Source organism: Nansenia antarctica (genome assembly GCF_963989245.1).
Source record: "Nansenia antarctica genome assembly, chromosome: 18".
Classification (NCBI taxonomy): Eukaryota; Metazoa; Chordata; class Actinopteri; order Argentiniformes; family Microstomatidae; genus Nansenia; species Nansenia antarctica.
In genome coordinates, this window is record NC_137691.1 from 7,936,153 (window position 1) to 7,956,734 (window position 20,582).

General features: G+C 48.0%; 2 protein-coding genes across 2 annotated transcripts in view; both read right to left on the bottom strand.

Annotated features, from left to right (window-relative positions):
• Positions 1–16,367, bottom strand: part of fgd5b (FYVE, RhoGEF and PH domain containing 5b) — a gene marked incomplete at its 5' end in the record, with an annotated part of 61,765 nt that extends 45,398 nt beyond the window's left edge. The window contains 14 exon segments of the mRNA XM_080548575.1: positions 5,615–5,637; positions 7,846–7,974; positions 8,797–8,939; positions 10,292–10,378; positions 11,131–11,452; positions 11,809–12,022; positions 12,273–12,444; positions 13,715–13,819; positions 13,940–14,057; positions 14,376–14,534; positions 14,804–15,016; positions 15,430–15,526; positions 15,702–15,785; positions 15,992–16,367. Coding sequence (XP_080404701.1) covers positions 5,615–5,637; positions 7,846–7,974; positions 8,797–8,939; positions 10,292–10,378; positions 11,131–11,452; positions 11,809–12,022; positions 12,273–12,444; positions 13,715–13,819; positions 13,940–14,057; positions 14,376–14,534; positions 14,804–15,016; positions 15,430–15,526; positions 15,702–15,785; positions 15,992–16,367 — 2,242 coding nt within the window.
• A 2,101-nt stretch (positions 16,368–18,468) lies between these two features.
• LOC308173549 (leukotriene B4 receptor 1-like) lies at positions 18,469–20,254 on the bottom strand (the record flags this gene model as incomplete). The annotated part of the gene is made up of 2 exons (XM_080548576.1): positions 18,469–19,431; positions 20,096–20,254. 2 exons carry the CDS (start codon positions 20,252–20,254, stop codon positions 18,469–18,471), a joined length of 1,122 nt encoding a protein of 373 aa, XP_080404702.1.
• Between the last annotated feature and the right edge of the window lie 328 nt (positions 20,255–20,582).

Sequence of the window (20,582 nt, forward strand, 5' to 3'; positions counted from 1 at the left end):
TCCACATCTCCTGTGGCCACTAACCCTCTATGAAGTTCCTCTCTCAAAGGTGGAAAAGCTGGAGAGACTGGTCAACTCATATGCAAGGAAGTGGCTTGGCCTTCCCAGGTGCCTCAGCAGCATTGGGCTCTACGGCAAAGGGATTTTACACCTGCCCATTTCCAGTCTGACAGAGGAGTACAAGTGTGCCAAAGTCAGACTGGAGATGATGCTTCTGGATTCGAATGATCCATTTGTAGCCCAAGCTGCCCCCATCCTGGCCACTGGGAGGAAGTGGACCCCATTGACTGCAACTGAGCAGGCAAAGGCAGCACTCAGACACAGGGACATTGTGGGCCGAGTGCAGGAGGGGAGGAGTGGTCTTGGCCTCGGGATTAGTACACCGGCCTGGAGCAAGGCCAATCCATCTCAGAGACGCAAGCTGGTGGTCCAGGAGGTACGTCGGGAAGAGGAAGCAGGAAGGCGCGCACAAGCTGTGGCGCAGGCAAAGCAAGGGCAGTGGATGGCATGGGAAGGAGTGGAAAAGAGGAAGATCTTCTGGAAAGATCTGTGGGAGATGGAGGCATTCAGAGCGAGCTTCACCATCAGGGCTGCCTACGATGTCCTGCCTTCTCCTGCAAACCTAAGCCAGTGGTATGGCGAAGACCCCACGTGCCCTCTATGTCAAAGTCCAGCAACACTGAAGCACATCTTAGTGGGATGCAAGACCAGCCTCACCCAAGGCTGTTACACCTGGCGGCACGACCAGGTGCTAAGGTGTCTTGCAGCAGTGCTGGAAAGTCAACGGACAAGTGTGAACGCCCTTCCTCCCCCGTCATCCCGGTGGCAGCCAGCACCATTTGTTCGGGAGGGCGAGGGTCAAGCCAGCCTCACCACCATAAGACCAGACACTGGGCAGCTGGGCAGAGCACGGGACTGGAAGCTGCTGGCAGACTTGGACAAGAAACTCTGCTTCCCAGCTGAGATCGCAGCCACCAACCTGCGACCAGACCTTGTGCTGTGGTCAGCCTCGCTCAAGCTCGTTTACATCATCGAGCTCACTGTGCCCTGGGAGGGTGCAGTGGAGGAGGCCTACGAGCGGAAGAGGCTGAGGTACACTGAACTCGCAGCAGATGCCCAACAACAAGGCTGGACAGCGAAGGTACGCCCAGTGTAAATAGGCTGCAGAGGGTTCGTAGCCACCTCAACATCCAGGCTACTCAGGGAGATGGGAGTGCGAGGGAAGACCCACCGGCAGGCAATAAAGGACCTCTCCAGGGCTGCTGAAAAGGGGAGCCTGTGGCTGTGGATGAAGAGAAAGGACTCGACCCAGGCGTTCAAATGAGCTGATCGCATCTAGGGAGTGAACCTGGGACGCTGGGATTCACTGCTGAACCCTCTGGAGGTGTCGTGGGCTTATCAGCGAAACATTCATGAAGGAGGGCGCCCACTTGACAACCCAAAGGATGCCATCGCTCATTTGAACACCACAGAGTCTCATCGGTGCCTTAAGTATGTATCTATTGAGGGATATCAACATCTTTTATTTTTTTATTTTTTTATAAAAGTTTTTTTTTTCCCTTTCCTAACACCAGGGGAGCCACCCCTCCTAAATTTCGTTGTTTGGTACCTGTACTGTAGCAATGACAATAAAGTCCATTCATCTAGTCCTACATAACAGATCTGTGCTAGTTGGTCATGTGACCACTTGTGTTGAGTTTGTTCGCTCATGTCCATAGCTGTTAGAAGTACCTAATCATTGGGAATAAATGTATGTCTTATAATTGACTCGCCATCTATTCTTCAGAGTTTTATTTCCATATTCTATATTACTACAGTACTTGTGCTCTGTTCAATGACAATAAAGTTAAAACTACTTTAACTAGTTTAACTAGGGATTACTCACCGAATCCATTGCATTGGAATATTTTGCCTCGACTAGTGAGTGTGTCATTGATTTCCAACAACGTTGAAATGAATTTACATTTTTCGGAATAAAAGTCTGAACATTCGGTCGGTTGCTGACTTGTTCCCGCTTTCACCAGCTGCTGTCACAACTGAACAACGAGAGGGTAGAGAGAGAAAAAGAAGAACTGGAGTATCGGGTCTCTGTCGGTTCTGAAGTGTTCATTATCATACTAAATTGGGTTGTTTGTTTATTGGTGGCCACATTCACCCTGAAGAACAGAGATGTAAAGAGGCACTAAAACTGCTCTGGGGATCAATATCAGTCATGGTGGTTTGTTTGTAGGAGTATCAGTGCTGCCATGAAGAGTTTGTCTATGACTCTCCCCGGATTCTTCTCCTTATCTGCACCTCATTTGGGATTCTCCCTGGATGAACAGGGCTGGGAACGTCTTGATGAAGCCGGGCTTGGAAATAAAGGGCAGATCAATACCTCAGGGTTTCTATCCATCAGCAACAGGAGAGAGAGAGGGAGGGGGGGACAGAGGGGGAGAGAGAGAGAGAGTCACTGACTTACATGTACCACCATCCATCACAACGTCACCACGATGAAAATAAACTTGTCTAATCCTGCACCTGTTGCCTCGAATCTACTTGAAACAGAAACCTGCTGGTCTTCATTCATTTTACAAACTCATCACTCTGCAAATGAAAATGTATGAATCAGATTCACTGTAGATTACAAACTACCCATAATAACCAGTAATAAGCCTAACATTATCCTTTCTGTGCTCAGGGTTGCTTCAACATCCCACGATGACATTAAAGGGCCTCAAACGTGTAGGCCTACACCACCCTCAAAGCTCAAATCTCCCCCACAGATGATGTGTAATTGCCCATCAGGATTGTTTTACAACACTAATTAACGGGGAAAAACACAGCTAAAGGTTTCTACGCGTCCCCAGAAACCTAAGATGACACACACAGAGAGAAAACGCTGTGACTGTTCTCGTCTCTCAGTCACCCCCCTCCTACTCGCTTTTTATTTCCTTCTCTTTTACGTCAGCAGAATTTACGAGTCCATTACGATCACACATGCAGCGCCGCCAGAGCTCAGCATTCCGCTAATCTCTTCATCCGCCGCCCTAAGGAACAGGCTGTGGAGGTCGACAGATAGGCTCCACAACACACAGCCCGGGGAGACAAACTGCCTTATCGAATTCCCATTTCAGCTGAACACACAAGTATACAAACGTTCTCCTCTGCTCTGTCCGTTTGATACATCTCAGCAGTTTAACCACACTAAAGTACGTTCTTCTTTTAGATGTCCCGGCTACTATTCGGTGATCAATTGAAACAATCTTTACTCCACTAGTGTAGTAGTGGTTTGTATTATAAGGAGCTAATCGATTGACAAGAGCGATTCAGATGACAATTGGCTGTAACCTTTAACAACCATATTTATTCACTCACTTCCCCCGGGGAAGCCTCTCTAACCGCTTGGAGGGAAGAAGAGAATCGGTGAGGTGAAATGAAATGAAACAAAGTGCGAAGGCGTTATTTACCTCATAAATTCAGTGACTCCGTGCTGTGAGTTCTATGGCAGCTAAATGGAGTTACCCCCTATCCACAGGGCCTCTGAAATCCAGCTGCTACTATTGGGCTGTACTAGGGAGACACACGTGTTAGCTTATAGTCTCACATACTGTATTACAGCGTTTTCCCCACTCACCCAACAGGGGAGACATTACTGGAGAGACACGGCAGTAGTTGGACTGTGTTACACAAGCTAACTTATTATGATTCTCTGTGGGGCGAGAGAGGAGAAGAGGACCTTTAGGCTGCCGCCTGGACCACCCACTGAATCAGTCATTACTGGAGCCTGTGATATGATACACACTACCGCAATGGCCTAGTGAGTGATAAGCCATTACAGAAACTGCAGTACTTACAACAGTGGATCGTTGTGTTCCCGTAGAGCAGCGCAGGGTGTCAAAGCTATAACACACACAGCCATAATGGCCCATTCTGTGGTTATAGCCATGACTAGAAAACAGTTAAGCATGTGGTCTTAAAAACATTTTTTTCCTCTTTAACTCCATCAAGACTGACCACTGACTGTGGGTGTGGGTGTGTGTGTGTGTGTGTGTGTGTGTGTGTGTGTGTGTGTGTGTGTGTGTGTTTTATAGTGCCATCATTGCTTATTTAACATACGATCTGTATTCGGCAATGCACACATACCTGGAAGTACATTTGTGTATGCACTGGAAATCTCTTCAGACAGTACCAAGTACCAACATTACACACACTTTGGGAGCACAGTAGTCAAGACAGCACAGTTTACAAAACGCCTTGCAGTCAAGGCTGTCCACAGTCACAACCAATCAACCAACTCAAATAGCAAAACATACAAATCATTTTTCAGAAAAACACGCAACATAATACAGGATTCATCTCAAATGAATATAAATCAATAGAAGTGTGTGCTGTGCAGTTCAAATTAAAGCCATACAGGACCATTAAGACTCCTTCTTCAGACAATAGTTACAACAACGCCATGATGACAGACTGCTTAAGCGTGTGGAAAATCAATGGATGTGATTGGCAGTGCATGTGTAGGCATGTGTATGTCATGCAGAGCTGAGAAGAGACTCCCATGGAGCTGTCTCTGAGCGGGTCTGTTTCATACCCTGCATCAATTTGCACTCCTTCTCTCTCTCTCTCTCTCTCTCTCTCTCTCTCTCTCTCTCCTTCTCCCTTTCTTTCTTTCTCCATCTCTCTCTCTCCCAGCGAGACATCAGTCCCCATTATCGCCCATCTTGCAGCATTTCTAATTCTAATGTAAGCATAGAAACCCTTCAGTGTATCTGCTAACATGGCTCTAGATGATAATATACAGTGGAATCCCCGCCTACATGGCATAGAGATGGGTGTGTCCCATATCAGATACTGTATGTGTAGATATTGGCATTGAGAAGTTGGCATTGAGAAGCCTTGGCCTGTCCACCCTCAGGAGCTGTACTGTACGTGGCCTGGGGTGGTCCAGTGGTCTAGCACCATGGTCTACAGTGCACACGTATGCCCATGTCGGCATGGATTCGATTCCGGCCCATACCCTGCTGACATGCCCTCTCCTCCTTACTTTCCTATTTACCTTCACTATCTCCGTTACAAAAAAAAGAGCGATGTACTGTACATGAAAGTGTTACTGCAGGTTAACTGTAGCATTGCTGTACTGTAAAGGGTAAACTCACAGGTCAACATCAGAGGTCGTGTTTTTACCCCTCCTTCTCTGGTGGTAGCAGCCTACTTAAACAAGCCTACTGTCATACACAGGGGGGGTTGCCAACTTCTCACTGCCAAATATGGGACAATAGGGGGGGGGGGCAGAAATTGTCACATTTACGCTATAGGTATGCATGAGGGGGCCTGTGATTGAATTAATATACGGGACAAGGGAGGTCACGTATATTCATCCAGCCCAAAATACGGGACATCTCGGCTAATATGGGACAGTTAGCAACCCTATACACAGGGTTGTCCTTCTACACTCATTCGCTGAACTTTGACCCATGACTCTGTATTAAAACATCGCCACGTTAACCTGAAGTCTGATTAGCCATTCAGTGATGGGGTCTGATGACTCCACCCTGGAGGTCAATTCAGCCAATCCTGGAACTGATCTCTGCTCCGATAACATGGCCTATAAAGCCTGACCCCGCCCCCTGACCTCCTGACTGACCCCTCCAGAGCCTGACACAGGGTCACACTGAGGACACCACACCACTGACACCATTTTGTGCACCGCTCATCGTATCTAGGCTAGGGTGGGTCCTGACTCCTGGTCCTTGTGTTTGAAAAAGCCATTGGCAAAATGAGAAAAATAAACGGTTAGACGTGGATCAATGTGGTACGTAATCCTCCCGTGCTCCAGGCCATCCAATATATCCTGCTGTGCTGCACTCACACTCATCACTCTATATCTCTACCTACAGCAGTGTCTCAGTGCACCAGGACCCCTCTGGTCTTATCTGGGTACTTTGAGCTTCAGTGAGTTATTATTTATGGCTTTATGACATCACTTGCCAGAAGTCCATATGAATTTATAAAGAACTGATATTACCTGAGTTCCATTTATAGTACGAGTGTAAGACAACCTAATAATGCTGTAAAATCTGGCAGAAATAAAGTCATCCTTGTGAATTTATAAAGAACTGATGTTACCAGAGTTCCATTTATAGTACTAGCGTATGACAACCTAATAATAAGTGCAATAGAAATGTGCAATTATTCTATTCTAAGTGCCTATTTATATATGTATACATTTATATATTTTTAGAGTATTATTACAGTATTATAACGCCACTGACCTCGTGTCTTTTAGCTTGCTTTTATAGTTGTTCTTATTTTCTTAAGATTGTTGTCTTTATTTGCACTTATGACACCACGGACCTCATTGTCTCTTAGCTTGTTTTATAGCATTTTCGCTTTTTAACTTGTCTAGTGTGTAATATTTGTCGTTTTTCTGTTTTTGCACCTTTGCAAGAACCACTACAATTTCATTGTATAGGCAACTGTTCAAGGACAATAAAGTCTATTCTATTCTATTCTATTCTAATACTGTACAATCTGGCAGAAATAAAGACTCATACATACTCATATATAAATATGACAGGAACGATGAAGTACACACTTGTACACACACACACACACACACACAATTAGTGTAATTCTTTCAAAAACAAAAAGAACGGGCAATTACGTCAGAATATCTCAGAATACAGAAAAGATTCGCGCTTTAGAGACATAAACTTTTAATATTTAATATGCGCATTAAAGGCGACCCTTATTGTGCCCTGTTAACCGTTCTGAAGAGCTTAGCATACGCACACAGGAAATACATTACATCTGCAAAAGTTCTGCCATTTTGATGCCATTACGTTGCTTTTATCACCTCTACCACCTCAGCCATTGTGGCTCCATATGGGGGTTTATTGCCTCTCATACCTATAAAAGTGCATTCACGAGGGGCAGACATACTGGAAACATATTCCTTCCCCTCCACCGTCTTCCCTGCACTGTCATAAAGAGGACATTGATCGTGGTCTCAATGGTAAAGGACATAAGACAGGGGGACTACCAGGGTATAACTGTCAGACAGCAGACCTATCCCCGCTCCCCATCACCATAACCCCACTCATAACGGCTCCATTAGCTTCTGTGTTGGTCCTGACAGGGCAGATCTTAAAACAGACCAACGAGTGTCTTCAATAAAGAAAAGCAGCGTACACATGTACAGTGTTGTCTATGTTTGAGAGTATACAGTAGACACAAAATCAGAAATGTTTTTAATTTATTTGTATCGTATCTTTGAACTTGACAAAAAATATATAATTGATCTCTCTCTTTATAAAGAAAGAATTGTCTCATCTTGGTCAACACTGGAAGAATCAAAGTCCATAAACGAGAAGCAGAACAGTGGAGGGCAGATCAGTCATGTGACCCACGACCCTCAAAACAGGATGAAAACACCCGAAACCCGTTTGAAGTCAGCAAAAAGAAAAAAAGAAGTGACGCTGAGGTGATGCATAACATTCTCCCTCTGGTGTCAGTACCGCTCCGTCATGGTGCGGAGGGCCTGGCTAGGCTCCGCCTCTTGCTCTGCATGGCCAGGATGACCGCTCTCTCTGACATGCTGGACGCAACAAAGTCCAGGGCAGTAGCCCCTGCTGAGCTAAGGAGAGGGGGAGAGTAGTAGTGTTTGTGTGCTGCCTGGGTCTAGACTGGTATCTGTGTGTGTGTGTGTGTGTGTGTGTGTGTGTGTGTGTGTGTGTGTTTGTGTGTGTGTAGTCAGTGTTTTTGTGTATGTGTGTAGTTAGTTAGTGTGTGTGTGTGTGTGTGTGTGTGTGTGTGTGTGAGTGTGTGCATAAGGCTGATGTTTTTGTAGTGTAGTGGTTCTACCTGTGTCGAGGCTGGTCAGGGAAGCGGTTCTCCTTGTGGTCGGACCAGGCCAATCGGGTCCTGAGAGGCCCGTTCCCCTTGCTGTGTCCTACTGGTGCACTCTGGGAAGGACACTTGGCCTCACAGCCCCTTGGAATACAACCACAGCTAGGTGTCAAACATGACAGCGCAGTTTGACAAAGGAAATCACACAAAAGCTTAAAACCATAATTATTGCCCATTCGACCACAGAATATGTGCTTATACTACCAGTTCACAAAGCTCGTCCGTGGCTGGCTTTCTAGGTCAGGAGGAGGCTCTCACTAACTGTTTACTATTTCATCCATCACAACATTGATCTGACACTGGACAGCATAACGTGCACGCGCGCACACGCACGCACACATACATAGGCAGGCACGCACACACACACACACACACATACATAAGCACGCACGCACGCACACACACACTCACAGCAAAACACACACCAAAATATACACACACACACACAGCAAAAAAACACAGCAAAATACACACACAACACACACACACACAGCAAAATACACACACAACATGCACACACACATCAAAATACACACACAACACGCACACACAGCAAAATACACACACAACATGCACGCACACACACTTAATGCCAATACGCAATGTTCTCTACCCTCCTGTCAATGCTTTTATTGATCTGGAAAGTGCTGTAGAGTTAACACATGTTCATTGGCGTGTGTGTAATTATTGATTTCATTGTAAAACACTTTACACGTCAAATGGCTCTGAAAACACTTCAATCTGCACGAGCATTGAGCCTACTTGAAGGTGAGCCATGGTATTTGAATGACATCTCTGGTGGTATGCAAGTTAAACAAGTGTCCATTGATAGTATTCCAAGACAGGTTCATTTTGGGACAACCCCATGGTTGTGAGTGAATTAGTGGGGTCCTATTCCAGACTCACCCCAGTTTGTAGTCATGTGGCAGGAAGTTGCCCTTGGCGTAGTCACTCTGAGTTTTAGCAATCTGCTTTAGGAGGTTAGTTTTACTGAAGCCGTAGCCATTCAAAGCACTGCCTCCAAAAATCAGATTTCCCCCAGCATACATCTGTGGAAGACACACCGGGAGAGAGAGAGAGAGAGAGAGAGAGAGAGACAGAGAGAGAGAGAGAGAGAGAGAGAGAGAGAGACAGAGGGAGAGAGAGAGAGAGAGAGACAGAGGGAGAGAGAGAGAGAGAGAGAGAGAGAGAGAGAGAGAGAGAGAGAGAGAGAGAGAGAGAGAGAGAGAGACAGAGAGAGAGAGAGAGACAGGGAGAGAGGGAGAGAGTTATATGTTGTTTAATTTTTGCCTTGGCAATACATACTGCCTAAAAAATGTCATGCCGGTAAAGCAACTTTGAACTGAATTGAATTTAAAATAATTAAATAAATATGATATGTGCTAAACAGGATGTGGGGTGAGCATGGAAAAATAACAAGATAATGGCTAATTTCCATGCATTTTACTCTTTGTGGCTTTGCAGACGGCAATTTATGACAGCGATTCATGACACTTCAGGGCGAAACAAAGGCACAGAACAATAAATGAACTCTTCATTGTAGGACCGTCTATCCAGTGACACATCCTTTCACGTTGACTATTATATCTGCACAATAACAAGGAAACAAACCTTATTTACATACAAAAGAAAGCAATGACCAAAGGGTAAAGAAATACCGGTACTCGTTATCGTTTTTCATCTGTACCCGGTGTGGTCATTGTCTGTGTCCCTCTCCCTCTCTCTTCTCTTATTAGGGCTGAATTATACAGCCATAACCTTCATTAAGTGGCCTTTTCTTTATTGTTGTGGGTATCCAGCCCTGTGCTACATTATATATGCATGTATGTGCATATTAAAGTCCCCCTGTATGACCATCACTCTGTGAGGACCTGTCACTGCACCCCTCCCATCTACCCCCCCCCCCGACACACACACACACATTTCTAGACTTCTAGAATGTGCCCCTGGCACCGACACAACATTAATTTATCTTCATAAACGAGTGCCCACACAGATAAACACCCCCTCAGACCGTCACACACTCGTATACAAACATGGAGGGTGAGGGTGTCTGTGTGTGACTGTCTATGTGAGTGTTTCCCATTCTGCTCGGGGCTGGCCTCACTAGGCCACGGGAAACAAAGAAGGGAAAAAACACAGGAGCCAAGGTCACAGGGGGGTCAGGCCCCTCCACCAAATCAGGAAGAGACCCGCCCCTTCCATACAGGAGATACACAAAACACACACAGCGTTGAAGCCCATCCCCCTGCTTACTGTAGGCACAGTAGCTATTAGTAGGTACAGTAGCTATTAGTAAGTACAGTAGCTACCCTAACCCCTGAGTAAGGGTCAGGTATACAGTAGCCTCCCTGCTGTAGCTCTGGGTTTCGTCCCGTACCAGAAGTGTTCCTGGTCTTACACGGTGCCTCTGGACCAGGACGGGGAGAGGTGTCTGGGTCAGACGAGACGCCGTGTCTGTGTTGTACTTAACCAGCCTGAATGGGTCCTGGGAACACTGACACACACACAGGCACACACGCACACACACACACACACACGCACGCACACACACACACACACAAACACACACGTCATGTATATACAGTACATTAGCATTAAACAAACAACCAAGACAAGCATCCACACTCACTGCCATTGAGCGGACGTGATTCCTGCCATGGTCCGCTTCAACATAATTTGAGCCCAGATCAAACAACGGATCTATCCCACGTGACAACCTATACTTTGGCCAGTACCTCTAGGCCGGTAGTGAGCTATAGTGTATACTGCAGGCAATAGGCCGGTGGCGTAAGGTCCCTAAAGTTCAACGGCCTGGCCGAGGACGGCACGTTGAGTCTGAGAGAGGAGGAGCTGGTAAGGAAGCCATCGAGGCTCATTCAGAAGGTTTTCACAGGGAACCGTTGACACAAGGCACAGAGAGGGTAACAGGAGAAAAGAGACTTGGACGTTTCACTGACTATGACTGACCCTGTGCCTAGAGCAAAAAATACCACACCACAACAATTTATTGAAATTTTCATTGCATGGAAAATAAAAAAACAGTACATTAGCAGTGTGATTGACTGTCTCCTCTACTCCCCCAGTTTGATTAAACACACACATGATTTATCTACCACTCTTTCCCAGGATTATTCTATCTTTTGCGCCTCTTTCCCCGCCCCCTGCCCCCCCCCCCCCCCCCCATCCCCCTTGTTTTTCCCCCCTGCTCCACTCTGCTGACACCCCCAAACCCCTCACCTTGGCGCAGGGGTGGGCGGCGGTGTGGACCTGCCTGTGATGGACCCTCTGCAGCATGGCCTCCACCACGCGGGTGTGCGGCGGGGGGCAGAGGGAGGAGGTGACGTAGACCACCAGGACGTGGCCCCGCGGGGCCCAGGGAGCCCGGAGGAAGAGCTCCAGCTCCACGTCTGAGAGGAGGGGCAGGCGGGTGGAGCAGCGGCAGCTCTGGCCCGCGTAGGCGTGGAGGAGGAGGTGGCGCAGCACCGCGGGGCAGGGAGGGGTCTCGCCGGGGGGGAGGGCGGAGAGGGAGGAGACACGCCGTAGACCTGCAGACTTAGCTCTGTGGGAGGAGGAGGAGGAGGAGAGGATGTAGGGAGAGAGTGAAGTGTACACGATGAGAGAGAGATAGAGATAGAGAGAGAGATAGAGAGAGAGAGAGAGATAGAGAGAGATAGAGAGAGATAGAGAGAGATAGAGAGAGAGAGAGATAGAGAGAGAGATAGAGAGAGAGAGAGATAGAGAGAGATAGAGAGAGATAGAGAGAGAGATAGAGAGAGATAGAGAGAGAGATAGAGAGAGATAGAGAGATAGAGAGAGAGATAGAGAGAGATAGAGAGAGATAGAGAGAGAGATAGAGAGAGATAGAGAGAGATAGAGAGATAGAGAGTGACAAAGACAGTTGGGAGTGTCTCTTACCTGTGTGAGGCAGGCCTGAACAGGTTGGCAGGTCTGGACGTGGGCAGGCTGCAGGTGGCTGGGCGAGGGACCTTCCTCCTCAGAGGAGCAGGCCGCACGAAGGCAGGCGGGTTCTCCTCTGTGGTGACGAGCATTCTGGGACTTGCGGTCCACGCCTCCTTGCGTTTGGGCGGTCTGGGTTTGGAGTCAGGGACTAGTGGTCCATCAACGAGGCCTGGAAGACAGAGGACAGAGAGGTTCTCAGACGACAAATGAAGACTAGTAATGAACAGCACACGGCAGTTCTCTGTCAGTCGTTTTTTTGTCAGTCATTTTCTTTTTCATCAACAGTGATATCTACATTAGTTTCCCCATGTTGCTTTGACCCGTCCTATTCAGTCAGTATATCATCTCAGTGAAAAGGGGCAGTGTTTTAGAATGGAATGCAGGCCAGAGCTGACCCATGTGGTCATGACATACAGTACCTGTGGCCACCAAGTAGAAATGAAGCCAGCGTAGCGACGTGTCTCTCACTCTCTTCCTGATCACCTGTAGCTCCGCCCTGTAGAACTCCACCTCAGCCTCGGCTGGCTCCGCCCCTCCGCCCCTGCGCCCCTGCGGCCCACCAGGACCCTCGTCCCCCCCGCCTCTCATCGACTACACCAGGGAGAGGAATGAGGATAGGAAGGGATGGAGGGTTAAGAGGAGAAGAATGGGAGTGAGAGGGGTGAGAGAGGGAAGGGAGAGGGAGAGGGCAGAGAGAGGGGAGTGAGAGGGGAGAGAGGGAAGGGAGAGGGAGAGGGCAGAGAGAGGGAGAGGGGGGGGGGGGGGTGGAGGGAGAGAGTAAAACACATGGAGTGCCTTCAGTATGTATTGACCTCCCTGGACTGAATTCAACTGATTGAGTGACTTGTTGAAGACATTTTAGCATTTGAGCTCATTTTAGGAGTGTCATAGCAAAGAGGGTGAATTAATTTAAACTTTGACATTCTAGGATCTTTTGTGTACCAAAGTGACAAAAAAAAAGTCAGGTTGTAAGACAACAAAATGTGGAAAAAGTCCATGGAGGTAAATACTTAAAGCACTGTACATACGCCGACAGCAAAGATAAAACAGAAAGTGACATTTCCATTATGTTAATTAATAACACCCCCTACTGCGAGTCTACACTGAGACAAGCTGCGTTTTAAAAGTAAACACATCAATCAAACTTCGAACAGATAAGATGTCTTCCACACGCAACAGGGAGCCGCATCTTTTCTTTTCTTTTTTACCCACAAATAATGCTTCAGTGAAGAAACCAATTTCTGATTTAATTTATTTACTCCTGGCAGTGTTACTCGTGTTGTAAAGCTGATATGTGAGACACATAAATACAATCCCACAATCCTATTCAGCGGTGCTGGCACAGAGTATCAGGCGTGCAGCGTCAGGGGAAAAAGAAAGAAAGACGCAAATGATAGAATAATCCTGGGAAAGAGTGGGAGATAAATCATGCGTGGGTTTAATCAAACTGTGGGGAGTAGAGGAGACAGTCAATCGCACTGTCCTGCCCAGTAGCATGTTAAACCCTACCCAGTGACTCATGTAGTGTCTTGCTCACTGAAACATCCAAGTCTCTCTTTTTTCCTATGTCATTTAGCTGACGTTTTTATCCAAAGCAACTTCAGTTGCAGTGAGTGCGTACAATTTTCAGTATGAACCCACAATCTAAGCATGGTTAGCACCATGCTCGACCAACTGAGCCACAGAGGACCTTTTTCCTGTTACCCTGTGTGTACTCTCTCTATGCCTTGTGTCTACGGTTCTCTGTGAGTACCTTCTGAACGAGCCTCTCTAATGGGTTCCCTGTGAAAACCTTCTGAATGAGCCTCTCTAATGGGTTCCCTGTGAACACCTTCTGAATGAGCCTCTATGGCTTCCTTACCAGCTGCTCCTCCCTCAGACTCAACGTGATGCTCTCGTCCAGGACGTTGAACTTTAGGGTCATGCTCATGTGGCTGCTGAAAGTCAGGTCTATGTTCTCGTTCACCTGAGGAATACACACATGTAAGTGACATAAGATGCACGTGCACAAACACACACACGCATGCACGCACGCACACACACACACACACACACACACACACACACACACACACACGCACAACACCTTATATGTATGTAGAGTCTCGTGGTGAGCCCTCAGGTTGAAGGTCCATTCCTTGGTGAGGCAGCCCTCCCGTGTGTACTGCTGGGCCCCCGAGGCGCCCACGAGCAAGGCAAACCAGCTAGACCTGAGACACACAACACACAGCCATGACCTGACACACTGACTCGTTAAATACAGTCACTGTAGCATCACATACTGATCTGTCATATGAGCATATCACAGTAATGTCTAACAGTATACGTATAATGGTCCCAGCAGGAATCAAACCGCAAACCTGACAGTTGCTAGCACCATGCTCTACCAACTGAGCCACAGAGGACCACAACTTTCTATCTCTGGTTCGGGGGATGATCTGCGACACCTGTTCTCTACCGAAGAGGGGGGGGGCGGTGTGGCGCGGCTATCATTGTAGATCAGCGGTGTGCTATGTGCATACCTAGGCTTGCCTGCATGGTACACAAAGCCATGTCCGTTGGGCTTAAAGGAGGCCAGTAGCATGTCCTGTGGACTGTCAGTGAAGATGTTGGTGTACACACCCCCTCCAGGGGTGTCCACGCTGGGCACCAGGCACACCGCCACGGAACCAGAGGGGTAGCTGAGACAGGGGGTTCAGGGACAATAGAGAGAGGAAGGTCCTCTTCATGGTTAGATAAGACAAGGGGGTGATAGGAGAAAAAGGAGGGAGGGAAGGAAGGAGGAGAGACACAAACACAAGAGGGTGATAGGAGCAAAAGGAGGGGAGGAGTGTGAGAGGGAGGAGATGGATGGATGGATGGATGGATGGGGGGAGGGAGGGAGCGAGGGACGGAGGGAGGAGATGGATGGATGGAGGCAGGGAGGGAGGGAGAGACACAAACAGGATACTAGATGAAGGTTGTCCCATCAGGCTGTCTGTAGTGCAGTTTGCGGGAGACGCTGTAGCCCAGGTACTTAGTGTTGGGGACGGAGGGGAAGAGGCAGTCCCCTGCGTGGGGATTGGTTGTGACGTGCGGCTGGCGGATCTTATAGTCGCGGTAGTGTTGAGCCACCAGGGGGCGTGTGTGACCTCTCTCCTCCAGCACGGCCTTCTCCTCTCTCCTGTAGCAACAGACGGGTCAGCACAAGGTCAGCCAAGGAAGACTACTTGCCCCTACGTGTGGCCCTGTTGGAATACGACATACAGATGCACGTATCCTTCCTTTCTCCCCGCCGTTGATATCAGATTAGATTAGATTAGATTAGATTTCACTTTGCACGGTACAAGTACCAGGATCACTGATATGCCATGACTTCCTGGGTGAAATCAACGCAATGAAAAGCTTGCTTGGAACCAATCCACCCTCATCAGTGATGACTTCAAGGAAGGGAGGAAGGTAGTATGTATTTGTAAAGTATTGGAACAGGGCCTGTATGAGGCTCATCAATGAGCAGGGTAGTATCTTTTGAGACAGGGGAGGAGTGAAGGGGGTCAGGAGAGGAGTTGGTACAGGGGTTGTCTACGCTGCACCTACATGTGGTCCAGGATGGGTCCCAGCTTGTTCACGGCCCATTGACACACCTCCAGAGTCTTGATGTGGACACGGGGTGTGCGGGGACCCCCGCTCATCTCTATGGGGGGGTGGAGAGAGAGGGGAGGGAGAGAGGAAAGAGAGAGAGAGAGAGAGAGGAAAGGAGAAAGTGAGAGAGAGAGAGAGATGTCTGAAGCAGGGTTATCTGATAACTATAGGATGATAGTGTTTAAAGGAGAGGTGTGCGTCCTCGGTCCTGCTTACACAGCGTTTACCTTTATAGGTGAGAGAGAAGGAGAGATGAGACAGACACTCGTCCAGGTAGAGCCGTAGGGTGGACGTCACCGGGACGCAGGTCACTGCGGGCACACCAGGTCAAAGACACTCAGACTACCGACCCAAATGACTAATCCACCGAATGAACTCATATCTTTCAAACGTGATAATCATTCATCCGTCACGGGCATCAATTTGGCATTCTGACAACATTCTTTTTGTGTGCCGCAACCTCCCCGATTGTTTAGGTATAGCAGTGTGTGACTAAACACGACGATAAGAGGCTCACTGTGGTGTTCCCGGTCGGGGACAGAGAATCCCGTCTTGAACTTCAAGGTGCTGAAGCGGGGCTGCCGGACAGACGTGGCGGACTCCTGGGCCAGCAGGGGCACGCTGGGGATGATGGACATCCTGCGGCGGGTGTCCGGGGGCAGCTGCCACTGGGCGGGGCAGGGGCTCGGGGGTCGGCTGGACCCCCTGCCCTGGTGGAGGGGTTTGGCGTCGGCAGGGAGGTCGGACAGCTCCTCCCAGGACAGGGAGCACAGGTTCTGGATCCCTTTGGGAAGCAGGATCTCCTTCTCCTGGCATTCCCGGAGGAGGTCAGCGATCTGCCGCAGGAGATCTGGAGCGGCGGCTGTGTAACGCTGGAATGTTTTCAGGTCCATGTCTCTCTCCTTTCGATTAGTTCAAAAGGTCTAATCTAGTCCTGATAAGGATAACATTGTAAAGACCCTAACATACTGTCAACCGTTCACTTACTTTCTACCATACAAGGGTGAGACACACTTCATTCGCAGGTTGTGTTTTACTTGACTGTTTTGTTTTGCCTCAGAATCATCAAAGTGCTATTTTTTGATTCAGGTTCTAGAATGCACCAAGAGTCAACTGACTCTTGGTGCATTCTAGAACCTGAATCAAAAAATAGCACTTTGATGATTCTGAGGCAGAACACTCAGGGTTCAGAATTGTCAGCAGAAAACATGGTGTAAATGTTCATAGTTATGCTGATGATACTCAGCTATACATATCAGTATTGCCTGATAATTCACCTGCACTCAGCTCACTGGAGAATTGTCTCCGAGATATAAAACTTTGGATGTCCAAACATTTTCTACAACTGAGATTCTTGTCATTGGACCAAAACCACAACTGCAAACATGAAGCAGGAAAAGTGCTATACAAATAAAAGTTATTATTATTATTATTATTATTATTATTATTATAGCTCATAACTGTATATACCTGTAACTACCATACTTGCCATACTGTACCTATCACTATCACTGTCATGATTTTATATCATGTTTTTATATCACTATTTGCACTTCTGGTTAGAGGCTAAACTGCATTTCATTGTCTGGTACTTGTACTCTGTAATGACAATAAAGTTGAATCTAATCTAAATCTATAACATCAAAACCAATGAGTATAGCAGCTGTTGTGAGGTTGGACACTGGCTCGTGTCAGTAAACCAGGCTCTGTGAGATTAGCCGCTGGGTAACCCAATAAATGGGACTGTTAGCTAGAAAGCAGAGCCAGATACTCTCAGAACAGTAAAAGTCACATAATCAAAGTCACACAGCTGCCTCAACATCAAAGCAGAGGTTTGTCTGCTTCACACCAACACACAAACACACACATACGCGCGCGCACGCACGCACGAACGCACACACACACACACACACACACACACACACACACACACACACACACACACACACACACACACACAGTGTTTCACATTCTGTTCCTTAACCCTGTTAACCCTTTATTTCCTCCAACTAAGACTCTTTTTTTATTGCTTAACACTGTGTGCACATAGACTGCGCAATGCAGTTGAAGTGCGCTCAATTACTCTCTGTGCAGTCTGTGAAAGCGGCAGAACTTGTGCAGCTGCAGTCAGACACACAAGTCAGCTGCACAAGTTTCGCCGCTTTCACAGACTGCACAATGTGGTTTAGGTGTGAAGGCCATTGGTTTCAGTGTGATATGCAATATATGATTGTGACTTGGTAGCTGAGCCTGTGTTGCAACTCGGATGCCTGTGAAAAATCGTACCGATATAAGCTGTCCATTCAGATTTGAGTTATTTATGCCTGCAAACAGCAAACAGCAAACAGCATGATCCAAGACTGTTTCATCTGCACTAATGTGAGGGTCTATAGGAAAGTGATTTTCGAGTCAATAGAATAGAATAGTATTTTGTAAATGTTTTAATATCTTGTGAAAATAAAGTGTCCTTGATGTCCACTTTACCATCTCCTCTTCCTTAGCATCAGAAAATGTCATGCGTTCATACTGTAATGGTCTGCACTTATATAGCACCTTATTCCAAAGCGCTTTACAATGGCTTCTCATTCACACACACATTCACACACCAATGGTGGCAAGCTACCATGCAAGGCACCGGCCCGCTCATTGGGAGCAATTTGGGGTTCAGTGTCTTGCCCAAGGACACCTCGACACGTGGCCAGCCGAGGATCAAACCGCCAAACCGCTGACCTTGCGATCATTAGGCGCCGGCTCTACCTCCTGAGCCACAGCCGCCCAACATTCATACTGTGAACATATCTGAGATGTTAGCATTTGACGATAAAGCTGGAGGTTCAGTAATGCATGCAGTCCGTATTAGGCTGAAATAAGGCAGTGTATAGGCTACAGGGCAGAAGAGTGCAAGTGCGCAAAGTATGTCATAATCCGGTATGGTCCCATAAAAGGGTGATAGAGTGAAAGTGAAGTGACTGCATTCTTCAGCAGGAATGAGAGTTACATCTGGGAGTCTCCCCTTCTGAGGGACTTCCTCAGAGAGGACTCAGTGGAGTCGTCGTTGAAGACCCTCACAATGGTCGAGACAAGCGATGCATGGATGGTGCGTCCCAGCCCCCGAGCAGCGAACACGTACAGGACGGGGTTCAGAGCACTCTTAATGTAGACTAGGTACAGGGACACATACGCTCCCATGAACGAGGCCCTGTACAGCCCCGCCATCTTGGGCCGTCCGGCCGCCAGCGCCCGCAGGAACCGACAGGTGAAGTATGGGACCCAGCAGGTGAGGAAGAGGAGCATGGTGAGGAAGAGGACTGTATACAGCCTGGCCATCCGCCGGGAAGAGAAAGAAGAGGATATAGAGGAGGTTGGTGTAGCGCCCCCTGCCTGTCGGGCGGTTAGCAGCACGGCTACATTACTCCCCAGGAACACCAGCAGAGGCAGCATGAAACCAGCTACCGTCTCTGTGATGAAGAGGCCCAGGCTGGGCTTGTCGCTCTCTAGACACTGACTAGTACCATTCATCTCCACCAGGACGGCGCTGTGGAGGTAGGGGGCGGCCAGCGCTGCAGCTAACACCCACAGCAGAGCGCAGACCAGCGGGACGGCCCAGCGGGCGCGTGTCAGGCTGGCCCACATGGGCCTCAGCAGACACAGGCAGCGCTCCAGAGCCACGGCACACAGCAGGAAGGCTGCAGCGTAGAGCCCCAGGCCCCGCAGGAACATCACCAGCCTGCAGAGGGCGTCACCCAGGGCCCAGCTGTAGCCGTTGGCCAGGTAGGCGAGCATGAGTGGAGTACGCAGGAGAAGAACCAGGTCGGCCAGCGCCAGGTTCACCACGTACACACGGAAGCTACTGGCGCCTCTCGTCTCGCCCTCGCCGCTGCTGCCCCGGCGACGCAGGCGGCCGTGCCGACGGAGGGCCAGCGCCCACACCACCAGGCCGTTCAGGGGCACACCCACCTGGAACGACAATGTCATAAATGCTTTGATTCAAATTGAGTACATTGGTTATCTATAGGTGTTAACCCAACATAAAAGGGATTGGCAAAAACAGCTCCCTAGATACGTGTGTAACTGAAAGGTTTACAATTGCATATGTGAAAAAGACGTCAGGTTATTGAAAAAAGTAGCCCCGCAATTCAAGTTGCTCCAACTGAGTCTCGAACATCTAACCTCTGACTTGACAACACACATGACCAGCTTCTCATATACCCGATGTTAACCAGCTGCGCCATCGAAAAGCTAGCAACTCAACAGCATGGGTGGGGGTATTTGAACTTGAGGAATGTATTTACCATCTCGACTTGTTTACATATTGTCACTTTCTTAAAATAATGGCTTACGTCACTTTTGAGGAAAATTATGTTTTTGCCTAAATATCATATATTCTAGATTTGGTTCAGTTTACTCTGTTTTTCGCAAAACTTGAAAATATGACTTAAGCCAATATTTTAAGAAGGTGACCATATGTAAGATATAAGCATATCATATATTTACTTATATTATAAGCAAGAGGGTAGTACTCCACCTTGCCCTCTCATAGGCTTGTTGGAATTTTCACCGTCGGCTAGGAGAAGGATCTGGGGGGTTGTGTCTGGACAGGGTCAATGGTGGAGACACTCACCAGGAAAATGAGTACTGTGACTACCATCTGAGTCACTCTGCCCGCCTCCTGGCCCCAGGTGCTGCGGTTGGGGCCTCCCGGGCTGCCTGGGCTACGGGGACTAGACAGGAAGTTTGCCAGGGCATCTAGAGGGGACTGGCTGGCATTAAAAGACGCCATTGGATCAAATGCAGACCTGGGGCTGTAGAGAGGAGACAGAATATATACCACAAGGCTCTTCTCAGCAATAAGCTTGATCAGACTAAAGTGTCTAAAAAGGAAGGGAGGTGTGTCATCATGGCAAAGGGATGTGGTAAATGGTCTGTCTGTCTGTGAAGCATCTGTCCCTTTTCTGAAAAAATACTTGTGATATTATGTGGGTTCATGACAATGATGATTCACAATAGCATTCAACAAAGCTTGGTACAAACCCCTTATTGGGTATTATTATTGTAAGTTTTTCGGTTAATCTGGCATTTAGAATATTGGTAATGATGAGTAACAATAT